Source organism: Plecotus auritus (genome assembly GCF_963455305.1).
Source record: "Plecotus auritus genome assembly, chromosome: 7".
Classification (NCBI taxonomy): domain Eukaryota; kingdom Metazoa; phylum Chordata; class Mammalia; order Chiroptera; family Vespertilionidae; genus Plecotus; species Plecotus auritus.
This window is the reverse complement of record NC_137774.1, coordinates 66,917,843-66,944,859: the sequence shown is the minus strand read 5'-3', so window position 1 is coordinate 66,944,859 and position 27,017 is coordinate 66,917,843. Positions and strand designations below refer to the sequence as shown.

General features: G+C 48.9%; 1 protein-coding gene and 1 pseudogene across 2 annotated transcripts; one reads left to right on the top strand and one right to left on the bottom strand.

Moving 5' to 3' along the window:
* Nucleotides 1-3,521: 3,521 nt before the first annotated feature.
* Nucleotides 3,522-4,814, bottom strand: SPN (sialophorin; the record flags this gene model as incomplete). Its single annotated transcript, XM_080678056.1, has 1 exon — nt 3,522-4,814. The coding sequence occupies one exon, from the start codon at nt 4,812-4,814 to the stop codon at nt 3,522-3,524; it is 1,293 nt and encodes a 430-aa protein (XP_080534182.1).
* A 19,118-nt stretch (nt 4,815-23,932) lies between these two features.
* On the top strand, nt 23,933-24,529 carry LOC308252662 (ubiquitin-conjugating enzyme E2 L3-like; annotated as a pseudogene). Its single transcript has one exon. The product of its transcript is annotated as a ubiquitin-conjugating enzyme E2 L3-like (transcript).
* Nucleotides 24,530-27,017: the final 2,488 nt, after the last annotated feature.

The following is a 27,017-nucleotide window of genomic DNA, read 5'->3' as shown; positions in this document are numbered from 1 at the left end:
TGAAATGGGCTAATGCAAAAATGCAATTACCATTCATTTACACGGAAAAATTGGGGGGGGGCGTTCCCAGAACCAAAAAATAACTTGCCAAACCATAGCAAATACTACACAAAACCTAAAATAACACCAACATATAGTAAAAGCGCTGACACGCTCGCTGCTCAGGGTGCGCGCTGCCCCTTTAACCACCGGCTACAAAGCAAATGCTGACCACTGTTTTCTCCTTTCGACTTTTTTAAATTTTTATTTTTAAAAACTTATTGTTGACAATGTTATAGATATTCCCCATTTCCCCCCCCCCTTACCTCCCACTCCCACCCAGCCCCTGCCCCACCCTAGGCCTTCCCCACACTCTGCTCTGTGACCATGGGCTGTGCACACGTGCATGTAAGTTCTTTGATTAATCTCTTCCCACCCACTCCCCTCTGAGCTCTGTCAGTCTGTTCCAGGCATCCCTGCCTCTGGACTTACTTTACATGTATTCCACATGTAAGTGAGATCATGTGATATTTGTCTTTCTCTAACTGGCTTATTTCACTTAGCATCATGCTCTCCAGTCGGATGAAAGTGAAAATCTTCTGTGGATTTCTTTCATTTAACAAAAACAGGTACTAATGTAGGTCTTTTGTAAAAGTGAAGTGGCAAACGAACATGAACCTTCCAAAAGCATGAGACACATACTATATATGTAGCACCTGCTGAGGCCCCAGACAGAGGCGTGAAGCTGGCTTCCGTTTAACTCCTCTCAGGCTTCCAGACCAACGAGAATGCTCCAGCCCTTCTTAGCATGGCTCCCACCGGCCTCTCCAGCCTCACCTCCTGCAGCTCTCCTCAAACCACACCCCCGCCTCCCCAGCCAAAACCTATTAGCTCATACTTTTTGTAATTGTAAAGTGATTGGTACTTATTGTATAAAATTTGGAGATATAGAAAAGTATAAACAAAATAAAAATCACCCATAAACCTTTATAGATAACCACGGTTACTATATATTCCCACTTGACATTATATTGTAGACATTTTTCAAAATCATGACATAGTTTTTTTAAACATTTTTAGCAACTATGAAAAGTATAATAAGCCGTTTATAGGTATTTTTTTTTTCCTATTTTGTCAGTTTATTTTATTCATTGGGTTCCACATGTGATATCATATGGCATTTGTCGTTCTCTGGGTCCCTCGTGACATTTATTTTATTTATTTATTATTATTATTTTTTTAATCCTCACCTGAGGATATTTTTCCATTGATTTTTTGAGAGAGTGGAAGCGAGAGGGAAAGACAGAGAAACATCGATGTGAGAGAAACATCCATTGGTTGCCTCCTTCATGCACCCAGACAGGGCCTGGGCCAGGGAGGACCCTGCAATGGAGGTACATGCCCTTGACCGGAATCGAACCCAGGACTCTTCAGTCTGCAGGCTGATGCTCTATACACTGAACCAAACGGCTAGGGCCCTCATGACATGTAGATTCTCAAGTTTCACTATCACTATCCAAAGTTCAAGTTAAGATCCTGAACGTGTGGACATAAATGTCCAAACTAGTCATGAGCTCTCTGAGGCAGCCAGGAAAGATGGCCAAGCGCTGACTCTGGCTCACAGGTGTGGGTTTCTGTTAGAGTGAAGATGTTGTAGGCAGCGGACTGGCACCGGGTGTCTGACCAGCAGGTTCAGACCAAACCTGGGTTTCAGCGACCTTCGTACTTGGGTTGTGGCTGGGAAAGAATTCAGAATCCAGACCCAAACTGTAAGAGAACACTTACTGGGTAAGTCACAGAGGTAGGAAAAGTAAACCCTGGAAGCAATGGGCTTAGGGAACAAGCTATAGAGCTAGAGGGGCCTTGGAGCTTGGGAATTAGGAAGCTAATCTACAGTGCTGAGTGAGTAGGGTGGAGGGCTGGCCTCTGAATTCAGGGACAAGATTTTCTGAAATCGGGGACTTGGTTTGATAAATCTAAGACAGCAGTTGCGGCACCCCTACGGGACTTTTGGAACTCCCTCCTGTTGCTCTGGGGCTACAGTCAGGCCAAACAGTGCTTGTGAGAAGTAGGAAAAGGTGCTCAGACACAGGCTCGTGGGCGCCCAGGCTGCATGGTGAAGGCCGGATTTCCGCCCCAGCCACTCTGTGCCCCTTCTCCCCCACCTCATGACCTGGCCACCAGGGCCCTTTCCCCCTCTGCCTCCTGGTGCCCCCCTGTCGGCCACATGGCAGTCACACTCACAGAGTTCCCTCCCGTCCTCTTTTTGTAGGTCAATCTGTCTGCTCTCAGCCACTGCACCCAGTGACTCAACAACTTCCTCTTTGCAAATTTCCTCTTTGCCCTGGGGAAATACCAACCGCCTCTGGCCCATGTGGCTCCCTGGGCGCTGGCCTGGGCTGGTCTCAGGGACAGCCAGTTGGGTCTTGTCCCCTCCTGCCTATCCCAGAGCCACAGGGGAAGCCCCTGGTGCTGCCGCCATCGCAGATCCTCTTTAGCTGGCTCTCACGGACTCCCATTGGAGAAGGGAAGGAACTTGCAAAAGACAAACACATTGCACATGTAACAGCAGAGCGTCACCAAGACCCGCTCCCAGGACTCCTCTCCCCTACCTCATGTGCAGGGGAGGCTGTGAGGGGGGCCGAGCTGAAGGACCAGGCTCGGGTCACACGCGCAGTCTTCCTATCAAGCCCAGCATTCTTTCATTGGGCCTTTTTCTACCTCCACCCCATCTGAGCAGAGATGAGGGCGCAGATGTTCTCAGCAGCTGGCATGTCCTCGGCCTCCAAAACCCTTCCTGCCTCTCCCTCACGTCCTCTGTACGCACCACCACCCTTCACAAGCCACCGAGCCCTTGCCTCCTGCACACAAACCACACCCACGAGTGGACCCACACAGGCGCTGGGGCTTCCGAGGACTCCACCTGCCCAGAAACTCTTCTCACCTCTGCCCTAGGAGGAGGAATAGCTGAAGCCTCTGGCTGCCTCGGTCCACAGGTGAGGGAGGGAGTGGTGGCTTGAGCCAGGGGCCAGCCTCGAGGCCAGGTGTGTCCCAGGTACACCCCAGGGCACAGCTGGATGACACTGCTCCAGGCTGGCCCAGCGCAGAGCACTGGGGCCCCGAGTTAAAGGAGTTTCATGGGTCGACCCAGTGGCTGTCCTAATCTATGGGGCCAAATGTACTTTACAGAGTAATCCTAGACGGAAGTTGTTGGCTTGTCATAGGTCAAGGAAATTTGGCATTATGGAAACTCAGCATCTGGTTTCAAAGACAAGACGTGGAGAACAGGTGATGGAGAGAAGTAGGGTTGATGAGGAAGTTTCATTCATTCAGTCTTGGAGCCTCCGTGCTGGGTTTGGGCGCTGGGTGGAGGTGCTGGTGTTGGGTGCGGAGGCTGGAAAGTCCAGGGTTAAGAAGCTGGATGAGGGGTCAGAGTGAAGATGCTGGGTGAGAACGCTGGGTGATGATGAGGTTGGAAGTGATGATAGGAGGTGCCGAAAGCTAGGACTGATTCTGACCTCCAGACTTGTTATTCACAAACACTAAGGGACCTCCACATCTCCCGCTTCTGGCCCATCAGAAGCGGGGCCCTCCACAGCCCCATCCTCACTGCCCACCAGTGGCTCTTCCTCCCCCATTAGGCTGGAGGCTGGCTCAGCCTTTAGCTCCTCCAGTGCCAAGGAGCCCTGGCGAGACTTCCGTCTACCAAAGAAAGTGGTGAGTGTGGGCCGACGGCCAGAACCCTCCCCTTCTGGGATCCCAGCGCCCTTGTCACCACCAGACACTCCTGCTGTTGTTATCACAGCCTCTTCGTCAGACACTCGGGCTGGCCCAGCCCAGGCATCTACCACCCCATTGCGCTTCCCACCTCTGTTTAGCGTCAGAGCCCCGGTCCTCCGCTTCTGCCGCCGGCGCCACAGCAGGATGAGTGCCAGGAGGATAATGACCGCCAGCAGGGCTACAAGCACAGCCACCACCAGGGTGTTCTTTGTCTTCTGATCTGAACTTCGGGAAGGCCCGCTGCCTTTGTTTGTGGAGATCGCTGGGGTAGACATGATGAATATTTTTACCCTAGAGTTGGGTGAGCCACTGGTCTCCTTGGGAGTCTCCAGAGAGCTGGTTGCCATGGTGATAGGGGGTCCACTAGTCACATCAGAGGTCTCCAAAGAGCTAGTTGTCATGGTGACAGGAAGTCCACTGGTCCCACTGGAGGGCTCCAGAGAGCTAGTTGTCATGGTGACAGGAGATTCACTCATCAACATCCCACTGGAGGTCTCTAGAGAGATAGTTGTCATGGTGACAGGAGATTTACTCATCAACGTCCCACTGGAGGTCTCTAGAGAGCTAGTTGTCATGGTGACAGGAGATTCACTCGTGAACGTCCCACTGGAGGTCTCCAGAGAGCTAACTGCCATGGTGTCACCAGCCGCAGTGTGAGGTCCCGGAGTAGTCATTGCTGGGACAGTAGGATCACTGGTTGCCTTAGAGACTTCCTGGAGCACTGGTAACTTCCTGGTGGGAGCTTCTTGGGTGGGTATTGCATCGGCCATAAGGCTGACGTCGGCTGCAGTGGAAGTCTCAGGAGAGGACACTTCGTATGGAGCTGAGGAAGGCAGGGAGATCTGGTGCCCAGCACTGCCATGTTCCTCAGGGACCCTTGTTATTGCATGATCGGAGGCCACTGAGTTAAGGTTTGAGGCCTCAGAGATGTTTGAGGCCAAAGAAAAAGAGGGCTCTCTGGGTGTAGAAATCTCCAGAGCCTCTGTGTCCACCTCGTGAGCCCATAAACCCCCAAAGAAGAGAAGAAGCAGGATCATTACCATGACAACAGACATGAGCAGGATGGGACCTGAGGGTGGAAAGTTGGAGAAATGGAACACATAAGAGGCTGGTGGTAGGATCTGTCCAGGCCCTTCCTCCTGCCGACTTCCCTGCCAACTGCCAGGCCTAACCTGTGGTTTAAAGGCTGCTTCCACCCTTCCTTTTACTATTATCAGAAATAACAAGGGAACAGATGCTGGGAGCTCCTCCATCAGCTCTATCCCCCAGGCGCCCTCCGGCCATAGCAGCCTGCAACCAGCGATGGCCACCCCTCCTGGCCTTCCCTCCGGAGACTCTGTTCAGCCCCAGTGGCTTCTGATCCTCTTTTCCCACCATTTGTTAGGGTCTTTTCGAGCCATTGGTGCATCCCTAGGTCTGATGAGACCCCCGCCCCACCAAGTCACACCCCCTTACCAGCTCACTTGATAAAGGCCCAGGCCTGGGGCCGGGCTGCTCCAACTCCTCCTGAAGCTGGGGTAGGACTGGGCGGACAGGGGCCCCAAGGGGAAAGGAAGTGGCCTTGGCTCCACCCACCCCACCCCAGCATCCTGCCCCACCCACCCTGTTCCCACTGCTGCCTTGTGAGGAGAGCGGCATCACTTACTCTTTCTGGGGTCTGAAGTAGTGCAGGGGCTCTGGGGTCTTAGCTGATGTGGGACGGGGAATCTGGGATCGGAAGTCCTCCATCTTAGCAGGGAAATGGGACGGCAAGAGGTTAAGCTGGGATAGGGTAGGGGGTCAGACCCGGGGTGATGGGAACCTGCACTTAAGAACTAGGGGGTGCAGGGAAGGAAATGGGAGGGGAGGGTGGTTTCCTTTGCATTTGTGGTCCCCAAGCTGTTAGGCCAGAATCCAGGAAGCACCAGGGGCACTGATTCTGCTGGGGGCAAAGAAAGCCTTTGCAGGCCGCACGGATCCCTGGTGGGCTCTTGACGGCTTCTCAAGAAGCTGGAGGGTTGCCACAGTGGCCCGTGTGGCTGCTTACCTACGTCCCGGCAGCTCCAGCACTGCACAGGTTATGATCTTACTCTGGTAGACGCCTAACAAACATGTGGCAATCTCCCTGGAAAGGGTAGTCTGGGAAGATCTGCTGAGGTTCTAACCAAGTCTCTGAGGACAGGTCTGAGCAGAGGTTCTTTATTTTCTTCTTTGGATGGTTGCTGTTTTCTGACTTGCCCCTAATTTGTAAGCTTTGACTTTTTTTTAAAATATATTTTATTGATTTTTTATAGAGAGGAAGGGAGTGGGATAGAGAGTTAGAAACATCAATGAGAGAGAAACATCGATCAGCTGCCTCCTGCACACTCCCTACTGGGGATGTGCGGGCAACCAAGGTACATGCCCTTGACCGGAATCGAACCTGGGACCCTTGAGTCTGCAGTCCGACGCTCTATCCACTGAGCCAAACCAGTCAGGGCGTAAGCTTTGACTTTTTTTTTCATTATAAATAAATCTTTATTGTTCAGATTATTACAGATGTTCCTCTTTTTTTCCCCCCATAGCTCGCCTTCACCTGATTCCTCCCCCCCATGCCCTTACCCCCTGCCACTGTCTTCATCCATAGTTGTAACATTTTTGTCCAATCTCTTCCCGCACCCCTCACAGCCCCTTCCCCCCGAGAATTGTCAGTCCACTCCCTTTCTATGCCCCTGATTCTATTATATTCACCAGTTTATTCTGTTCATCAGATTTTTCATTGACTTGATTTTTAGATTCACTTGTTGATAGATATGTATTTGTTGTCACTTTGTTGTTCATAATTTTTTTTAATACATTTTATTGATATTTTACAGAGAGGAAGGGAGAGGGATAGAGAGCTAGAAACATCGATGAGAGAGAAACATCGATCAGCTGCCTCCTGCACACCTCCCACTGGGGATGTGCCCGCAACCAAGGTACATGCCCTTGACCGGAATCGAACCCGGGACCCCTCAGTCCGCAGGCCGACGCTCTATCCACTGAGCCAAACCGGTTTCGGCTGTTGTTCATAATTTTTATCTTTACCTTTTTCTTCTTCTTCCTCTTCTTAAAGAATACCCTTCAGCATTTCATATAATACTGGTTTGGTGTTGATGAACTCCTTTAGCTTTTTCTTGTCTGTGAAGCTCTTTATCTGACCTTCAATTCTGAATGATAGCTTTGCTGGGTAGAGTAATCTTGGTTGTAGGTTCTTGCTGTTCATCACTTTGAATATTTCTTGCCACTCCCTTCTGGCCTGCATAGTTTCTGTTGAGAAATCAGCTGACAGTTGTATGGGTACTCCCTTGTAGGTAACTAACTGTTTTTCTCTTGCTGCTTTTAATATTCTCTCTTTGTCTTTTGCCCTTGGCATTTTAATTATGATGTGTCTTGGTGTGGTCCTCTTTGGATTCCTTTTGTTTGGGGTTCTCTGCACTTCCTGGACTTGTAAGTCTATTTCTTTCATCAGGTAGGGAAAGTTTTCGGTCATTATTTCTTCCAATAGGTTTTCAGTATCTTGCTCTCTCTCTTCTTCTGGCACCCCCATAATTCGGATGTTGGTATGCTTGAAGTTGTCCCAGAGGCTCCTTACACTATCTTCATATTTTTTTATTCTTTTTTCTTTTTGTTTTTCTGGTTGGGTGTTTTTTGCTTCCTCATATTTCAAATCTTTGGTTTGATTCTTGGGGTCCTCTAGTCTACTGTTGGATTTCTGTATATTATTCTTTATTTCAGACAGTGTATGCTCAATTTCTGACTGGTCCTTTTCCTTTTTTTTTTTTTTTTTTTGGCATTCTCATTAAGATCCTTGAAAGTCTCACTAAGTTCCTCGGAGGTCTCACTAAGTTTCTTGGCGATTTCTAGAAGATTCTTGAGTAACCTTGTAACTGTGGTTTTGAACTCTATATCCAGTCATTTGCTTTCCTCCATTTCTTTCATTCTTGACATGTTTCTTTGTCTCCGCATTTTGGCTGCTTCCCTGTGTTGATGGAGTGGCTTTGTGTGATAGGTGACCTATAGGGCCCAGTGGCTCAGCCTCCCCAATCACCTGAGGTGGACACTCTTGGTGCACCCCTTTGTGGGCTGGGTGCACAGTCTTGTTGTAGTTAAGCCTTGATTGCTGTTGGTACACTGGGAGGAATTGACCTCCAGGCCAATTGGCTGTGAGGATCAGCTGTGTCTATAACAGAAGAATTGCTGTGCTGGAGACACCCTTATGGGGCAGGACTTGCTTCAGTGGGGCTTTGGTGCTCACTGAGTCTGCCTCTTGAGTGTGTCACTTATGGATGTGAAGAGTTGAAATATGGTGTCATCTCACACTGACAACTAGGTACACTGGCTCCTAGATCTTCAAAGAGGTGCAAGTCAGCTACTGTCTGAGGCCACCCAGCAGGAACTACAGAGAGATCTGCAGATTTCTCCTCTTTGTTTGGGGTTTGGAAGTTTTGGAGCTGTCTGACCCAGCTGCAATTTGTTAGGTTAATCTGCAAAAGGGCAGGCCAGGGGTCCTCAAACTTTTTAAACAGGGGGCCAGTTCACTGTCCCTCGGACCGTTGGAGGGCCGGACTATAGTTAAAAAAAAAAACAACTATAAACAAATTTCTATGCGCACTGTGGGCCCAGGACGAGTCGGCTGCTAAGCAGGACAGGCAGTGGCACCCGGTGGGCTGGATAAATGTCCTCGGGGGGCCACATGTGGCCCGCAGGCCGTAGTTTGAGGACGCCTGGGGCAGGCCATTCATATGCAAAAGCCGCTGTGCACAGCTCCGGTGGGTTTGTAAATTGGGTGGGGCAGGGGTCTCAGGGAATCACTAGGGCATGGCAACCAGCAAAGGCTGCCAATCAGCCCTCTTTGCATCTCCACGTTTCCATGTCCCAGGGTCCTGTGCCCCAGTGCAGTAAACAATGATTCCTGTGCGCACCTCTGCGAGAAAGCCACCCTCACTTTCCGACCCGATGCCAGACAGTCCAGTTTCTCCCCGTAGGAGTCTGGATCCCCAGAGTCTCGCCGGAAACTGGAGTTCAGAGCTGTCGGGAGCTTGTGTCTCCCTCCCGCTTGAAAAAGACAACCGTGTCCTCAGTTGCCAGTGCTCTCCGCGCCTCCGTACCTCTGCTTTTCCGCGCTTGTGCACATCCTACCCCGTCTCAATGCGCTTCTTTCTTTCCTTCTAGTTGTAGAGCTTCTACTCCACCAGCTTTCCCGTGGTTCTGGGTGATAGTCGTTTTGTCTTTCAGTTGTAGTTTTGGTGTGGTTGTGAGAGGCAACACGTACAGGTGTTTACCTTATGCCACCATCTTGGTTTTTTTCAAGCTTTGACTTTGGTAAGTGTATGGCTTTGTTTTATGCCTTCTTTCTAAAAACATAAACACTGATTTTTATATTGTAAAAGCAATGGATGTACACATAGGTGAAACAAGCCAATGTCAGGCTGGGTCCTGCCCCACTCACAGGCTAACGAGCGAGTCTGACGCCAAGACCTGAGACACCTGGGTCAAAGACACAGGAGTTCAGTAGTCGCTGCACAGCAAGCAGCAGGCATTATGTGGTGACCAGCGCCCCTCGCCCCCGAGGCCCACAGGGTGACACAAAGAGGCTTGCCCCACAGCTGAGGAATTTCTCTTTTCAAGCAGGTGGTAAGGAAGCCTGCTCTTTGTCCTTAAGGGAGACATTACTTTGTCCCTTAGAGCTACTCACTGCAAACACAAACCTGAGAAGTGGCCCGATATAGAGTGGCTAGGACTTTGCCTTCTGGCATGCCAGCAGGAGCCACAGGGAAGCTCAGGGCCACAGCAGATGGCCTCTCCAACAGTCAGGAGAGCGTAAACTGGAAAGGCACCATTCACCACTAGCAGGTAAACATTCGTAACAAAGCCTTTACACATTCATGTATTTCATTATATTAGACTAGAGGCTCGGTGCACGAATTCATGCATGGGTGGGGTCCCTCGGGGTGGCCTGTGGGGATCGGGCCCCAGCTCGTGGCCCCAGCCTTGCAGCCCTGCCTGGCAACCCTCCATGGCACCCCGCCAGGGCCTGGCACCACCCCCTCACCTGCTCCACCATCCCGCCTGCAGGATGATCGCAGTCAGGCCTGGGCCCCCTGCCCGGCTCCCGCAGCACCTGGGAGCCGGGTGGCAGCCCCTCCCCTCACAGCTACTGCTGGTCACTGTCTATGGGGCAATTGGTGGGGCAATCAGGCCCTGCTCCCACCCACCTTGGCCTGGCACCGCCTGCTCACCTGCTCCACCATCCCACCTCGGTCCTGCTCTCGTCATCGGGGCCCATTGGGTTTGGCAGCACCTCCACTGCTGCTGGCTGCCACGCTGCATTGACGACTCCTGTCATGTTCCGCACCACCCCCTGGTGGTTAGCACACATCATAGCAAGCGGTCAAACTCCCAGTCGAACAATTTGCATATTAGGCTTTTATTATATAGGATTTCATTACATACACTGTTCTGTACTTTTCTTTCTTTTACTGAACTAATGAAAGAAGGAGAGAGGGAGGGAGGGAGGAAAGGAGGGAGGGAAACAGGGGAGGGGAGAAGAGAGGAGGGAGAAAGGGAGGAAGGAAGGAAGGAAGGAAGGAAGGAAGGAAGGAAGGAAGGAAGGAAGGAAGGAAAGAAGGAAGGAAGGGAAGAAGGAAATGATTCCATTGTTGGACCTTTAGGTTGCTGCAGCATTTTGCTACTGCAAACAGAAAAATAGGAATAATTGGCTGCAAAATAATAGGATGTTGAAAATGTTTTTAATTCTAAAAAAATAAAGATGTTTGGAAGACTGCACAAAGATTCCCAAATTTTCCAATCTTTAAAAAAAATAGCTAAAGCAAAATCTATCTATCTATCTATCTATCTATTTTTAATCTTCACCCCAGGGTATTTTTCCCATTAATTTCCAGAGAGAGGGAGGCAGGGAGGAGAGGGGGGAGAAAGAGAGAGAAACATTGATGTGAGAGAGACACATCGATTGACTGCCTCCAGCATGAGCCTCTACCAGGGCCAGGGAACCTCCAACCAGGGTTTGTGCCCTTGACCGGGAATCAAACTCATGACCCTTCGGTCTGAGGGCTGACGCTCTAACCACTGAGAAAAACCGGCCAGGATGCAAAATTTATTTTTGGCAAAATTGTCATTCCGACCAAATTGCTGCTGACAAAAGTGTATGTTCCCCAGGCTCTATGTGGGGCCTCAATTCTGGGGAAACCTGAGGTGATGTAGATGCGTCCAGCCTGAAGCACTCAAGAAACAAGACGTGGCCAGCACAGACTACGGACCCCGGGGTGGAGAGAGAGGTGATGGAATATGAACCAGGGGTGGTGGCCTCACGACATCACAAAAGGGCAATACTTTGGAAATACTCTTAGAAAATTCTGGTAGTAGCAGTTTTTCAGTACAAAATCTCTATGCAGTATTCCAGCCGTTCCTCACAGCAAGCCCTTTTTAAAAAATATATATGTGTGTGTATACATATACATATACATATACATATACATATACATATACATATACATATGTTTTTATAGATTTTTTTAGAGATAGAAGAAGGGAGAGTGATAGATAGAAACATCGATGGGAGAAACACCATCGATTGGCTGCCTCCTGCATACCCCCCCGTGGGGATGGAGCCCACAACCCGGGCATGTGCCCAAACTGGGAATCAAATGGTGACCTCTTGGTTCCTGCATTGGCACTCAATTGGGTGCAAGCTCATTTCACAGGTGAGGAAAAAAGGTAAGAGAGGTTAAGTAAACTCCCTTAGGCAGTTAGAATGGGCCAGGCTCAATGCCAAGCACTTCACATTCACATAGCATTTATGAGGTACCTATTATTACCCTAATTTTACTGATGAAGGAACTGAGAAACCAGTTAAGAGACTTGACCAGGTTCAGACTGTTGTGGAGCGAACGCGAGTGAACGACCACTGGAGTCCAGACCAAATTAAAATTTAGGGAGCCTTTATTAGCCGGCCGGTGACTGCTCTCTCTCCACGCAGGGAGTCCAGAGAGCAGCCCTGACCCTTTGTGCGGGACCACTTTTAAGCACATTTACCACATCCTGTTTTTGCAGAACAAGTAACCAAAGACAAAACAGTTTTTCCTAAGCAACGTCAGGATCATGCCATTGACGACCATGTTATTCACAGGGTCATCCTGTTCTTCAGAAAGCTGACAGTGTTCTATGAAAGAAGGCCTACATGCTGGGAAGGGGCCATGAGACCGTATCTCAAGACCTGGCCTGATGTCAGCACTGACAACTCTATCTGGGGCATAGTCCACGGCCTCTCTGGAATGGGCAAAAATTCCCACTCTCCAACACAGACAACCAACAAGTGCTAGAGATGAGCTTCAAAACCAGATGGTTGAAGGGCCCAAGGCCAAGAGTAAGAATCTCCAGGGCAGTACCAGAGTCTGTAAATTACCATGCTGCATTTAGAGACACGCTTGTGTATGAAGTTCAAATGATAGAAAACTTGCTAAAATAGAGGCTATATTCAGCCTTAGGGAGTGTCTAGGAATGCTACAGAAGACCAGAAAAAAAACCAATCCATGCCTAGAGAAAGGGAGTTACATTTTATTAAGGGCAGGGCCAGAGAAAAATGTGCCTTTCAAATTCTGTAGAGTTTAAAACAACCAAGTTATAGCCACCATGATAATTGATTCAGGTAAGGACGGGTGTTAAAACCATTGGGTGAAATTGGGGGGCAAGGGGTGCTGCATATAGGATAGTATTAGTCTTAAAGTATCTCCTCACAAGATACGTGTTCATTACCGAGGAAGAGTATGCAACTTTAGGTGGAGAAATCTTAACCAAGGGATCAAAGTTAACATCACCAACATGTGGTGGCTCCAGATGTGAAGGTGAGGGCACAGCGCCCCCTCTGTGGTAGCCCCAGCAAAAATGCATAACCCACGTCTAATTGTGAAGAAATATCAAGCCGCCCTGGCCGACTCAGTTGGTTAAGACCGTCATTCAGCCCTGGCTGGTTTGGCTCAGTGGATAGAGCATCGGCCTGTGGACTGAAGGGTCCCAGGTTCGGTTCTGGTCAGGGGCACTTGCACAGGTTGCAGGCTCGATCCCTAGTGGGGGTATGCAAGAGGCAGCCGGTCAATGATTCTCTCTCATCATTGATGTTTCTATCTTTCTCTCCCTCTCCCTTCCTCTCTGAAATCAATAAAATATATTTTTTAAAAAAGAAAGAATGGCATCCTGACACACCAAGGGTCAGGGCACATACAAGGACCAACCAATGAATGCACAACTAAGTGGAACAACGAAACAACGCCTCTCTCTCTCTCCATATATATATATATATATATATATATATATATATATATATATATATATATATTATGTATATATATATGTATATATATAAAATATTTATATATATATATAAAATAAAAGAGTAATATGCAAATTAACCATCACTCCACTATACCCACAAGCCACGCCCACCAGCCAATCAGGAGCGAGTATGCAAATTAACCCCAACCAAGATGGCTGCAGCCACGAAGTGAGCAGGAGGCTTGGGTTTCCCCAGCAATGGAGGAAGCCAAGCTTTCAACACACCCTGGCAGGCCCAGGCCTCCACTCAAGGCTACAAAGTTTCAATTATAGAAGATAAATAAATCCCAGATCCCAGGGCCTCCGCTTGGGTCTCTGGGGAACGTGGCCAGCCTGCAAACCACCACAGGCCCCTCGCCCAGGCTGCCCCACGCCCCAAGGGAACCCCCACCGTGATCCGGGACACCCTTCAGGGCAAACCAGCTGGCCCCCACCCGTGCAGCAGGCCTCTATCCTATCTAATAAAAGAGTAATATGCAAATTGACTGTCACTCCAACACACAAGATGGCTGCCCCTATGTGGTCAAAGATCTTGCTCCCATGTGGACACAGATGGCCACCACAAGATGGCCTGCAGGGAAGGGCAGTTGGGAGGGACCCAGGCCTGCAGGGGAGGGCAGTTGGGGGCTAACAGGTTGGCAGGGGAGCAGTTAGGCATCAGTCAGGCTGGCAGGGGAGTGGTTAGGGGGTGATTAGGCTGGCAGGCAGAAGGGTTAGGGGCAATCAGGAAGGCAGGCAGGCGAGCAGTTGGGAGCCAGCAGTCCTGGATTGTGAGAGGGATGTCCGACGGCCCGTTTAGGCCCAATCCTACCGGGATCGGGCCTAAACGGGCCGTCGGACATCCCTTGAGGGGTCCCAGATTGGAGAGGGTGCAGGCTGGGCTGAGGGACACCCCCCTTCCCCGTGCACGAATTTCATGCACCGGGCCTCTAGTATACTAATAAAAGAGAAACATGCAAATTACTGTCACTTGCTACGCTACCAGCCAATCAGAGTAAGTATGCAAATTTACCTGAAAACATGGCGGCAGCCCCGGGCCTGTGGGGGTCAGAGAAGTCAAGTGCCAGTGCCTGAGGCTGGCTGCAGCCGGGAGACAAAGAAGCCGCCTGCCCCATGATCCCAGGCCGCAGACAGCAGTAGAAGCCTCACGTCCGCCTGCCCCACATTCTGGGGGAGACAGAGAAACCGGGCCCCAGCGCCTGAGACTGGGTGCGGCCCGGGAGACGAAGAAGCCACCTGCCCCATGATCCCAGGCTGCAGCCAGCCGGAGAAGCCGCCCACACTGCATCCCAGGGAAGACAGAGAAGCCGTCCGCCTGCAGTCCAGGCGCCAGCACCTGCAGCTGGCTACAGCCTGGTAGACGGAGAAGCCGCCCACCCCACAGTCCCGGGCACCAGTACCTGCGGCTGGCTGTGGCCCGGAAGATGGAGAAGCCGCCCACCCTGCGGTCCCGGGTGCCAGCACTTGCAGCTGCAGTCCAGGCGAAGCCACCTGCCCACCATCCCCTGCAGCTACAGCTGGCCTGGGCACCTATGACTGACCAGAGGGAGGGAAGCCCGGATCCCGGGTGCCTGTGGTTGGCTGGAGGAGGGAATCCTGGGTCCCGGATACGGGGCCGAGGCAGAGGTGGTTAGGGGCAATCAAGCCAGCAGGGGAGCAGTTAGGGACAATCAGGCTGGCAGGCAGAAGCAGTTAGGGGCAATCAGGCAGGCAGGCGAGTGGTTAGGAGCCAGCATTTCTGGATTGTGAGAGGGATGTCCGACTGCCGGTTATCCCCTGAGGGGTCCCAGATTGGAGAGGGTGCAGGCCGGGCTGAGGGACACCCTCCCCCGCCTGCACAAATTTCATGCACCGGGCCACTAGATATATATATCACTCTCTCTCTCTCTCTCTCAAAATCAATCAATTTAAAAGAAATATCAAGCCAGTTATTGTAGAAAATAAATGTCTTGTACTCTTCAAAAACGTCAGTGTCTGGAAGAAAAAGAAAGCCTGAGACCTTCTTCCAGACCTTAAAAGAGGAAAGATGTGTGACAACTAAATGCAGTGTGGGGTTCCGAAACAGATCTGGGCTGGGGGAGGGGTAGAATGCATGGGGATAATGGCAAAATCCTAATACAGGCTTAAAGTAGACAATAGTATTGAATTAGCATTAATGTTCCTTAATTTAACAAGCATGCTATGGTTATGAAAAAGAATGTCCTAGTTCACAGGAAATATGTATTTGAAGTATGTAGGAGTGAAGGTGCACCATGCAGCAACTTGCTCTTAAATAGTTCCACAAAATAATAATAACAACAACACAAATAATAATACCAGAGAGAAAGTAGAGCCCATGTGGCCAACGTTAGCAGGTGGTGCAGGAGCTCCTGCTAGTGAATGGTGGCGATGTGGGAAGGATGGCGCACTCGGAGAGGGGGTGCTCTGCACCCTGTCCCCGTGCCCTGCCCTACGAATCTCTCCCAGCGGGCTGTTGCTGAGTTCTTTCCTTTTATAGCAAACTGATCGTCTAATATCTTCTAACATTTTCCTGAGCCACCGTCCTGAGCCTCCAGGTCAGACCCAGGGCTACAGGATTTGCGTTTGTTTCAAAGCCTGGGCCCTTTCTTCCCATCCACCCTCTCCAGAGAGAGGACTGGCAAGGCGAATGTATTCGTTGAACATCATTATTTCTTAATTTTTGTCAAATAACACATATTATAAGAACAAAGGGTTTATCATGAATGGTAATACTCTTCCTCTTCCCCTTCCAAGCCGTGGTCCTGGAAAGAAACTGCATTTTAAAATCTTTTTGACCTATTCTAGTCTCAGTTCTCCTGGAGGATCCATATACTTAAAACAGAATATGCTTGTTCTGCTGTTTCTTTTCTTTTTTTAATCCTCACCCAAGGATATGCTTCTTAGTATTTAGAGAGAGAGAGAGAGAAACATCGATCAGTTGCCCCCTGCATACTACCGGGGATCAAACCTGCAACCTAGGTATGTGCCATGACTGGGGACTCAACCCTGCAACTCTTCGGTGTACAGGATGATGCTCTGACCAACTGGGCCACCCAGCCAAGGCTGCTATTTCTTGATAGATCCATTTTGCCTGCCATTACCTACTGGATTCCAGCTCAATCGATGAGCATTTGGCTCACTGACACCAACCCATTGTTCAGGTCAGCTACATCCCTCTTTTTAGGCCCTTGGTAACGAAAGTGCTTTTGTTGCTTTAAAACACAGCCCTCTATGGACATTTTCCATATCAGCTGTTAGGCACAGCAGTGGTCGAGTGGGTAGACGCTAGAGCCAGACTTTCTGGCCCAGACCAAGGCTCAGCCACTGACTGAGTGAGTGACCCTGGGCCACAGATGTGAGCGTTGCCTCAGGCTGCTCATTCTCGAGGACAGGTTAACACGAACAGTCCCTGCCCACCCGCCTTGCTCTGAGGTTTAATGAGTTGGGACATGAGAGCGCTTGGGACAGTGCTGCGATCCCAACCCCGCAAAGGTGGCTCTTACAAATTCGTGGCTGTCTCCTTGTGGCTCCCTTCCTTTATCTCTTTTGTGCCCACTTTCTGCTATGTGCACACTGACCCTTCTAACGCTCAGGGTAGGTGGTACTGCATTCTCTTCCTCGCATGGCCTAGAGGTGCACTGTCCCATACAGCAGCCACCAACCACCGGGGGCTACTTTAATTTAAATTAGCCAAAATTAAGTAAGATTTGAAATTCATTTCCTCCATTACAACTAGCCAGCCACGTTTCAAGCGCTCAAAAACCACATGTGGCTAGTGGCTGCTGCACTGGACAGCACAGAGGGATACTTACATCATCTCAGAAATTCAAGATGAGCACTGTTTGGTCAGATGGAAAAAAGACAAGAAGCAAAGATTTCAATCCTATGTGGAGTATAAAAAGAGAAAACAACAAACAGGCAAACAAACTCATAACTACAGACACAGAACTGTGGTTACAGAGGGGAAGTGCGGAAGGATGAAGACGGGAAAGATACATGGTAATGGAAGGAGACTAGACTTTGGGTGAACACACAATAGAGTAAAGAGATGTTGTGCTATAAGGTTGTATACCTGAAATTTATATTATTAATTAGTATTACCCCCGATGAATTTAATTTTAAAAAAGGATAAAATATCTAGGAATAAATTTAACAAAGGAGGTGAAAGACCTATTCACTGAAAACTACAAGATATTGATGAAACAAATTGAAGATAACACAAATAAATGGGAAGATATTCCAAAAATTAATGTTGTTAAAATGTCCATACTACTCAATGCAATCTACAGATTCAATTTAAAAATCCAATGGCTGTAGTGTAGTCCTGTGCACTAAAGGGTTGCAGGTTCTATTCTGGTCAGGACACATACCCAGGTTGTGGGTTCAATTCCCAGGAGATCCTCTGTCAAGGAGCATACTGGAGGCAACCGATCAATGTTTCTCTTTCACATTGATGTTTCCTTCTCTCTCTCTCACTCGCACTCTCTCTCTCCCCCTTGCTCTCTTTCTGAAATAAATAAAAAATATATCATTGGGTGAGGATTTTTTAAAAAGCCAATGGTATTTTTCACAGAAATAGAACAAGCAATCCTAAAAGTATATGGTAGTATAAAAGATCCCAAATAGCCAAATAATCTTCCAAAAGAACAAGGATGAAGGCATCATGCTTCCTGATTTTAAACTAAATTCCAAAAACAAACAAATTATATTACAAAGCTATAGTAATCAAAACAGTTAAGTATAGACATAAAGTCAGACACTAGAACAATGGAACAGAAGAGAGAGCCTAGCAGTAAACCCACACATAAACAGTCTATTAACTTATGACAAAGAAGCCAGAATATACAAATGGGTAAAGGATAGTCTCTTCAATGAATGGTTCTGGGAAAACTAAAGAGTCACATGAAAAAGAATGAAAACAGACCCCTATCTTACACCATACACAAAACCAACTCAATATGGATAAAATACTTAAATATAAAAATCTTAGAAGAAAACATAGGGGTAAGCTCCTTGACATCAGTCTTGGTGGTTTTCAGATTTAGCACCAAAAGCAAAGGCAACCACCCTGGCCATTTGGCTCTGTGGTTAGAGGGTCGGCCCACGGATGGAAGGGTCTTGGGTTCAATTCCCGGTCAAGGAGCTCAAGGACATGTACCTCAGTTGCAGGTTCCCCAGCTCCAGTTGGTTGCGGAAGACAGCTAATCAATGTGTCTCTCTCAAGTGATGTTTCTCTCTCTCTCTTTCTCTCCCCCTCTCCTCCCTCTCTTCCACTCTCTCTAGAAATCAGTGGGAAAATATCCTTGTTTGAGGATTAACAACAATAAAAAAAAAGCAAAGGCAACAAAAGCAAAAACAAACAAATGGAACTACATCAAACTAAAAAGCTTCTGCACAGCGAAGGAAGCCATCAAAATGAAAAAGCAACCTAAAAAATGCAAGGAAACAGTTCAATCATATATCCGATAAGGGGTTAATATCCAAAATATACAAACAACTCATACAATTTAATAACAAAGAAACAATTTCAAAATGGGCACAGGATCTGAATAGATATTTTTCCAAAGAAGACATCCAGATAACCAACAGATACATGAAAAAAGTGCTCAATATCACTAATCATCAGGGAAATACAAATCGAAACCATCATAAGATATCACCTGACACATATTGGAATGGATATTATCAAAAGGATAAGAAATAACAAGTGTTGGTGAGTATGTGAAGAAAATGAAACCCTTGTGCACTGTTGGTGGGAATGTAAATTGGTGCAACCTTTATGAAAAGCAGTATGGAAGTTCCTCAAAATTTAAAAACTACCATCTGATTCAGCAATTCTACTTCTGGGTATTTATCTAAAGGAACTGAAAACACTAATTCAAAAAGATATCTGTACCCTACATTTATTGCAGCATTATTTACAATAGGCAAGATATGAAAGCAACACAGGTGTCCATCAATGGATCAACGAATAAAGAAAACATGGTGCATATGTATACAATGAGTATTATTTGGCCAAATAAAGGAAGGCAGTCTTGTCATTACAACAACATGGATGGATCTTGAGGGCATTACACTAAGGGATTATGTCAGACAGAGAGACACATACTGTCTGATCTCACTTATATGTGGCATCTAAAAAGCAAACAAAACAAAAAAACAACCTCAGATACAGAGAACAGATTGGTGGTTGCCAAAGTGGGGTGGACGAAATGGGCGAAAGGGGTCAAAGGGTACAAACTTCTAGTTATAAAATAAAAAAGTCCTGGTGATGTAATGCACAGCATGCTGACTATAGTTAGCAATACTGTATTGTATATTTATTTGAAAGTTGCTAAGAGAGTAGATCCTAAAATTTCTCATCACAAGAAAAAAATCGTAACTGTGTGGCAATGGATGTTAACTAGATGTATGTGGTGATCATTTCACAATATATGCAAACATCAAATCATTATGTTGTACAACTGAAACTAATATACTATTATATGTCAACTAGAGACCCGGTGCACGAAATCATGCACGGGTGAGGCCCGACCGGCCCGCCCCAATCGGGGATGATCAGGCCGTGCTGGCTGGGGGGGTGGAGGGGAGGTGGACCGCGGGAGGTTGGCCGGCTGGCCCCGCCCCCAATTGGGGTGGTGGGTGATTGGGGATGGGGCCAGCTGTGGGGAGGGGCCAGGGGTGGTTGGCAGGCTGGCCCTGCCCCCTGCTCAAACTCCCAGTCGAGCTCCTGGTCAAGGGAACAATTTGCATAGCCTTTTATTATATAGGATTATATCTCAATTAAAAAATGAGACCAAGAACAGCCCTGGCCAGGTAGCTCAGTTGGTTAGAGCAACATCCTGATATGCCAATCAACCAATGAATGCCTAAATAAGTGGAACAACAAATTGATGTTTCTCTCTTTCTCTCTCAAATCAATCAATCAATTTTAAAAATTTTAGTTAAAAAAATGTAGATTATAAGTTTAATAAAAATGAGAGAGAAAAAAATCAAGTGGAAGAAAGGGCTAATAGAGTGACCAACTTCACATTTGACTGAGCTTCCTGGGTTAACCCCAAAACAAACAATTTGCATGATGAGTTCTCTTAGTCAAAAAGGAGTCAGCGTGCCCTAGCTGGTTTGGCTCAGTGGATAGAGTGTCGACCTGTGGACTGAAGGGTCCCGAGTTCGATTCCAGTCAAGGGCACATGCCTGGGTTGCGGGCTTGATCCCCAATGGGGGGCATGCAGGAGGCAGCCAATCGATGATTCTCTCTCATCATTGATGTTTCTACCTCTCTCTCCCTCTCCCTTCCTCTGTGAAACCAATAAAATATATTAAAAAAAAAAAAAAAGGAGTCAGCGTGCTGTTGGCACTCACTTCTAAAATTGATTTTTACATAAGAACAGACTTTATACCACTTGATGTCATGTATGTAATGGCCAATGGGCAATGCATCTGTCATGAGCAAGAGCCTGGGCCTTGGAGTCTGACTGGCTAGCCTGACGGTGACTCTACCAGTCCTTAACAGTGTGCACTTGGACACCCTTTTGGGTCTCAGTTTTCCTGACCTGAGTGGTTCAGTTGGTTGGGCATCATCCAGTGCACCAAAAGGTTGCCAGTTCAATTCCTGGTCAAGGCACATGCCTGGGTTTCCAGGTCAATCCCTGGTGGGGGGCATGCAGGAGGTAGCCAATCAATGTACCACTCTCACATCCACATTTCTCTCTCTCTCTCTCTCCCCCCCTTCTTCTCTCTATAAAAATATTTTAAAAAGTGAAATAAAATGAGAATAACAGATTTACCTCACAATGTTATTTAACTTGTTCATTTATTCCACAAAATTTGTTGAGCACTATGTGTCAGGCATATGATACAGAATGAAGCAAATAAAATGCCAGTCATCTGTCCTCCTGCAGGTGACCATCTCTCAAAAGGAGACGGAGACTCTGCACAAATATATAATGTTAAGTATGATGGAGGAACATAACGCAGAAGCCTGAGGGAGTGAGGGAGCCAACCACGAAATCCCTGGGGAAGGGCATTACACAGGAGGACAAAGCCAGGCCAAAGGCCCTAAAATCGGATCGTGCCTGGCATGTTCTAGAAACCCCCAAGGCGGCCCTGGGGCTGGAACAGGGCACAGGACAGGGGAAGATGGGAAAAGGCGGCCCTGGGGCTGGACCAGGCACAGGACAGGGGAAGATGGGAAAAGGCGGCCCTGGGGCTGGACCAGGCACAGGACAGGGGAAGATGGGAAAAGGCGGCCCTGGGGCTGGACCAGGCACAGGACAGGGGAAGATGGGAAAAGGCGGCCCTGGGGCTGGACCAGGCACAGGACAGGGGAAGATGGGAAAAGGCGGCCCTGGGGCTGGACCAGGCACAGGACAGGGGAAGATGGGGAAAGGCGGCCACAGTGGAGACAGAACCAGGTTCGTTGAGGTGATCTTGAGGACTTTTGCTCTGAGGCCATGGGGAGCTGTTGGAGGGCTTTGACTTTGAAAAGGTTGCTTCTGGATGCTACAGATAAGACAGACTGTGGGGACGAAGGAGGGGGCAGAGGGACCAGTGAGGAGGCTCTTGCGCAGGCCCTGGTGAGAGATGATGGGGTCTGAATCAGGGTGATAGGAGATGTGGAGAGAAGTGGACGGTTGCCGAATACTTTTGAGGTAGAACCAACTGGGTTTTTTTAACATATGGGAGAGAGAGATTAAAGGACAACACCAAGGTCTTTGGTTTGACCAACTGTGAGAAAAGAACTGTTGTTTTCTAATATGGGAAGGCTGGGCAGAGCGGGTTTGGGGGAGAAGATAAAGAGTTCATTGGGGACATGCTAAGTTTGAGATGCCTATTAGACACTCAAGTGGAGATTTCAAAATGTAAATTTGGGGGACATCAGCATTTGGACAGTGTTTAAAGCCATGCGTCTGGAAGGGTTCACCTCAAGAGTGAGTGTTAAGACAAGAGGACCAGCACTGATGTGGGTGCTACTCCAATTACACAGCGAGCCATGGTATGTGACTTACCTAAGATCACCCCACTGGTAAGAGGCAGAATCAGGGTTCAAAGCCAGGCCCCAGGTTGCTCTCCTGGGAGCATGCCTTTGCCTTCCCCTTCCCCTTCTTCCTTCACAGGTCGGCATCTCCTAAACTCTAAGGGACCCCACGAGACTTGCAACCAGGGAGCAGTGGGCAGGGGAAGCTCCTCCCAGGCTAAGCCCCTGACCCTGCCCCCAAGGCTCCCTTTTCTCTGACTCTCCACTGAGCGGGCAGCAGCCCCCGTTGGCTCGCTTCTTTCCCATGAGCCAAAGCAGCCCCACCTAGTCCCTCTCCTGCTGCTCCTTCTACCCTAAGCCCTTCTTTGTTGCACTGTGCCTGGCTTTAATGAACGTACTCTCAAAATAAAATAAAAATATAAAATAAAATAAAAACCAGGTCCTAGTCCAGATCTTGTACTCCTCCACAGTGGCCCATGTAGGCTTCTGTCAATCTAATTGAACCCATGGCCATAATCTAGTAGATTCTAGACTACTGAGAGGATTTAACTGCAGATCTGAAAATTGCAGTCATTACTGAAGGTTCTCTTGGACAGCACTGCCCTAGAGCCACCTGAGTTGGATTCTGTTCCCTGCTGGAATTAACTGGCACATACCCCCACACCCATCAGAGCGAAGGCGCTTCCATCTGGTTTACATATTTGGGAATCCAGTTTAAACTGTCATTGGTCCTCCAGTATTCTAACAGGCATTCAAGACACCGTGTTTAGGAAGTGGCCTGGGAGCTGCAGAGGCCTGGGAGCTGCTCCGGCAGGCTTTCTGTGGTCGGAGGAAAGGGATCCAGAGCCCCTGGGAGGATGGTGCAGATCTTGGCCAATGGGGAAATCAAGCATGAGGACCCCTACCCTGCCTCGGAGTAGCATCCCTCAACAGAGCTTTCTTAATAGGGGCCATTATGCCCCCTGGGGGTCCTGGCCTTTCGAAGCTGGGAGGTTGCGGGGGGGCGGGGGGGGCAGACTGGCTGCTGCTTAGTTCCACTTTAATGACCTCAACCGGCAACTGGTGAACACGGGCTTCCCCAGTGGCATCTTGGCAACCACGCCATGGAGCCACCTGCTCCTCTTCCTGCTCGTGATGCTCAGTGTGCGTGGACTTACGCTGGTGGGCTCATCTACCTGAGTCAGCAGCGATCGCTGATGTGTGTTTTAGGGGGAGCAGGCAGAGGGGAGAGGGAGTTGCTAGGCCTTGGTGTGAGCAGGCGCATGGGGAGGGGACCCTAGCAGTGCCTTGAAGGTGTGCTCAGAGAACTTGGTTTCCACGTTGTGTTAACATGATTCAGAGGGAGTCTCTAGTCCAGCATTCCCAAAATATCAGGCGGCTACCCTCATTCTCTTGCGATGTTCTTAGGTAGTACGGGCCTGCATTAAGCACAAAGGGTAAAATAGGGGTTCCCTTTCCATTCTCAGCTTGGTGCCAGGATGTTCTCACGCCTCTGGGACACGTGCTCATCTCCTGCTTCTATGGAGCAGGCCTTGGGCTTAGGGCAGGTGGACAAAGTTCCCAGACTTTTAAAGATATACTTTTATCAGCTTTCTTTTATTTATGACAGGTGGCACTGGCACTCTATTTATCGTGGTGGTGCTTTCAATAAATAAATTTTAAATTTTAAAAAAACACCTTGTACACTGAATTGAAACATGTAATGGTGCAGCCACTTTGGAGAAGTTTGGCGGTTCCTCAAAATACTAAATGTTTTTAATCATATGGGCATAACCACATGACCCAACAATTCCACTCTTAGGTATATACTCAAAATAAATGAAAACTTATACACAGACCAGATCCAAGATGGCAGCCAGCAGGAGGCTGATGAAGGAGCTTGAAGAAACCTGAGAATTTGGAATGAAAACCTTCCATAACATCCAGGTTGATGAAGCTGATTTGTTGACTTGGCAAGGGCTTATTGTTCCTGACAACCTTCATCTGATTAGGGAGCCTTCAGAATGGAAATAAACTTTGCAGCAAATACCCATTCAAACCACCAAAGACCACGTTTAAAACAAAGATCTATCACCCCAATGTCGATGAAAAGGGACAGGTCTGTCTGCCAGGAATTAGTGCTGAAAACTGGAAGACAGCAATGAAAACCAACCAAGTAAGTAAGCCAGTCTCTCATGGCACTGGCGAACGACCTCACCCAGCCTGAGCACCCGCTTCAGGCTGACCTCGCTGAAGAACACTCCAAGGTCAGTACAAACTTCTGTAAGAATGCTGGAGTTTACAAAGAAATATGGGGAAAAGCGACCTGTGGACCAAAACCTGCCGCGATGGATTCCAGCGAGTGTGAGCAGAGACCCTGAGCAGTGCATTCAGACACCCCGCAAAGCAGGGCTCTGGAAAATTGACACCGGCCACCGCCTGGTATTTGCTTGTGGCAGTTACTAGCTTTCTACAGTTTTCTTTTTTTCTTTTTTTAAAGATACTCTTTCTTTTTTTAAAAAAAAAAATATTTTATTGATTTCAGAGAGGAAGGGAGAGGGAGAGAGAGATAAAAGCATCAATGATGAGAATCATTGATCATCTGCCTCCTGCACGGCCCCCACTGGGGATCGAGCCCACAACCCAGGCATGTGCCCTTGACCGGAATTGAACCTGGGACTCTTTAGTCCGCAGGCCAATGCTCTATATATACACTGAGCAAAACCAGCTAGGACTAGACCTTAAGGTTTAAAATAAAAGGTTGTGGCCCTGACCGGTTTGGCTCAGTGGATAGAGCACTGGCCTGCGGACTGGAGGGTCCCGGGTTCAATTCCGGTCAAGGGCATGTACCTTGGTTGCAGGCACATCTCCAGTGGGGAGTGTGCAGGAGGCAGCTGATCGATGTTTCTCTCTCATCGATGTTTCTAACTCTCTATCCCTCTCCCTTCCTCTCTGTAAAAAATCAATAAAATATATTTTTAAAAATAAAATAAAAGGTTGTGGTTCCCTTTCTTCCCATGCCCTTTCAACTCCCACTTTCTTGCATTCAGTTTATTTTTCACTTTCCCAGACCTAGACCCCACCTCCTCCACAAAGGAGAAGAGACAGCTCTGTTCGGTCTGGTGGCCTCTCTTCTCCCATGTTGCACTGCCCAGTGTGGGAGTTCGTTCAAGTTGTTCTGATCCAATTTATAACATCCTTTTTAAACATTTTTAAAAACAAGCAAACCATGACCACCACCAAAAAAAAACACCTGTGAAAAGGGAGGCCCACCTCTTATGTAAAAATCTGGCCAATGTTACCACAATAACACTGCTTAAATGGCAACCCTGATGTCTGTGTGTGGCCCGCCTGCTTGGGGAGACCCTGCAATATCAGGTCTGTGGCCACCCAGTGGGGGGGCAGCCAGCCAGAGGACACTACACTTGTTTGAGAAACTTCTTATCAGAGGCCCCTAAGGTCAAAGTTTTACGTCCGTCCCTGCAGCCATTTTAGAATATGTGCTGGTCGTTAGAGACAACACTAAACCCAGAATGTCCATTTGAAATTCCACACTCACCGGTCAGCAAGCTCCATCCGAATGTGCTCGTTCTCCACCTCCTCCATGCAGCAGCCCCACCCCAGCCCTCCATCAGCACAGTTTGACCCTTTGCAGGGTTGGTATTGGCAGGACTCAGCTGGAGCCTGAACCAGTCCAGGGTCACTGATGCCCTGCTAGCCTCTTCCTTCGAAGCAGCCAGCCAAGCCAGCTCAGGAACAAGATGGTCTTTCTCCCTCTGGACACACAGCCTTTGTAGAGTCACGCTCCACTTGGAGCTCACTCAGTAATATCCTTTACCTGTGTTTTACATTGTTTTGAATGCCTTTTTTTGTAGAAATAAAAATTGACTTTAGAATTAAAAAAACAACAACACAAGCTTATACACATGCAAAAACTTGTTCACAAAGCATCTATCCTATATAATAAAGAGGTAATATGAAAATTGACCATCACTCCAACACACAAGATGGCCGCACCCATGTGGTCAAAGATGGCCACCACAAGATGGCCAGCAGGGGAGGGCAGCTGTGGGTGATCAGGCCAGCAGGCAAGGGCAGTTGGGAGGGACCAGGCCTTGAAAGGGTGGGCAGTTAGGGGTGACCAGGCCAGCAAAGGAGGGCAGTTGAGGGGGACCCAGGCCTGCAGGGGAGGGCAGTTGGGGGGGACCAGGCCTACAGGGGAGGGCAGTTGGGGGTGACCAGGCCAGCAGGGGAGAGCAGTTAGGGGCAACCAGGCCAGCAGGGAAGGGTAGTTAGGGGTGACCGGGCCAGCAGGGGAGGGCAGTTAGGGGCAACTAGGCCTGCAGGGGAGGGCAGTTGGAGGTGACCAGGCCTGCAGGGGAAGGCAGTTGGGGGTGACCAGGCCGGCAGGGGAGGGCAGTTAGGCGCAATCAGGCTGGCAGGGGAGGGCAGTTAGGGGCGACCAAGCTGGCAAGGAAGGGAAGTTAGGGGTGACCGGGCCAGCAGGAGAGGGCAGTTGGGGAGGACCAGGCCTACAGGGGAGGGCAGTTGGGGGCGACCAGGCTGGCAGGGGAGGACAGTTAGGGCAACCAGGCTAGCAAGGGATGGCAGTTAGGGAGGACCAGGCCAGCAGGAGAGGGCAGTTAGGAGTGACCAGGCTTGCAGGGGAGGACAGTTAGGGGTGACCAGGCTGGCAAGGGAGAGCAGTTAGGGGTGACCCGGCCCACAGGGGAGGGCAGTTAGGGGCAATCGGTCTGGCAGGGGAGCAATTAGGCATCGATCAGGCTGACAGGGGAGTGGTTAGGGGGTGATCAGGCTGGCAGGCAGAAGTGGTTAGGGGCAATCAGACAGGCAGGCAGGTAAGCGGTTGGGAGCCAGCAGTCCTGGATTGTGAGAGGGATGTCCAACTGCCCGTTAAGGCCCAAACCACTGGGATTGGGCCTAAACGGGCAGT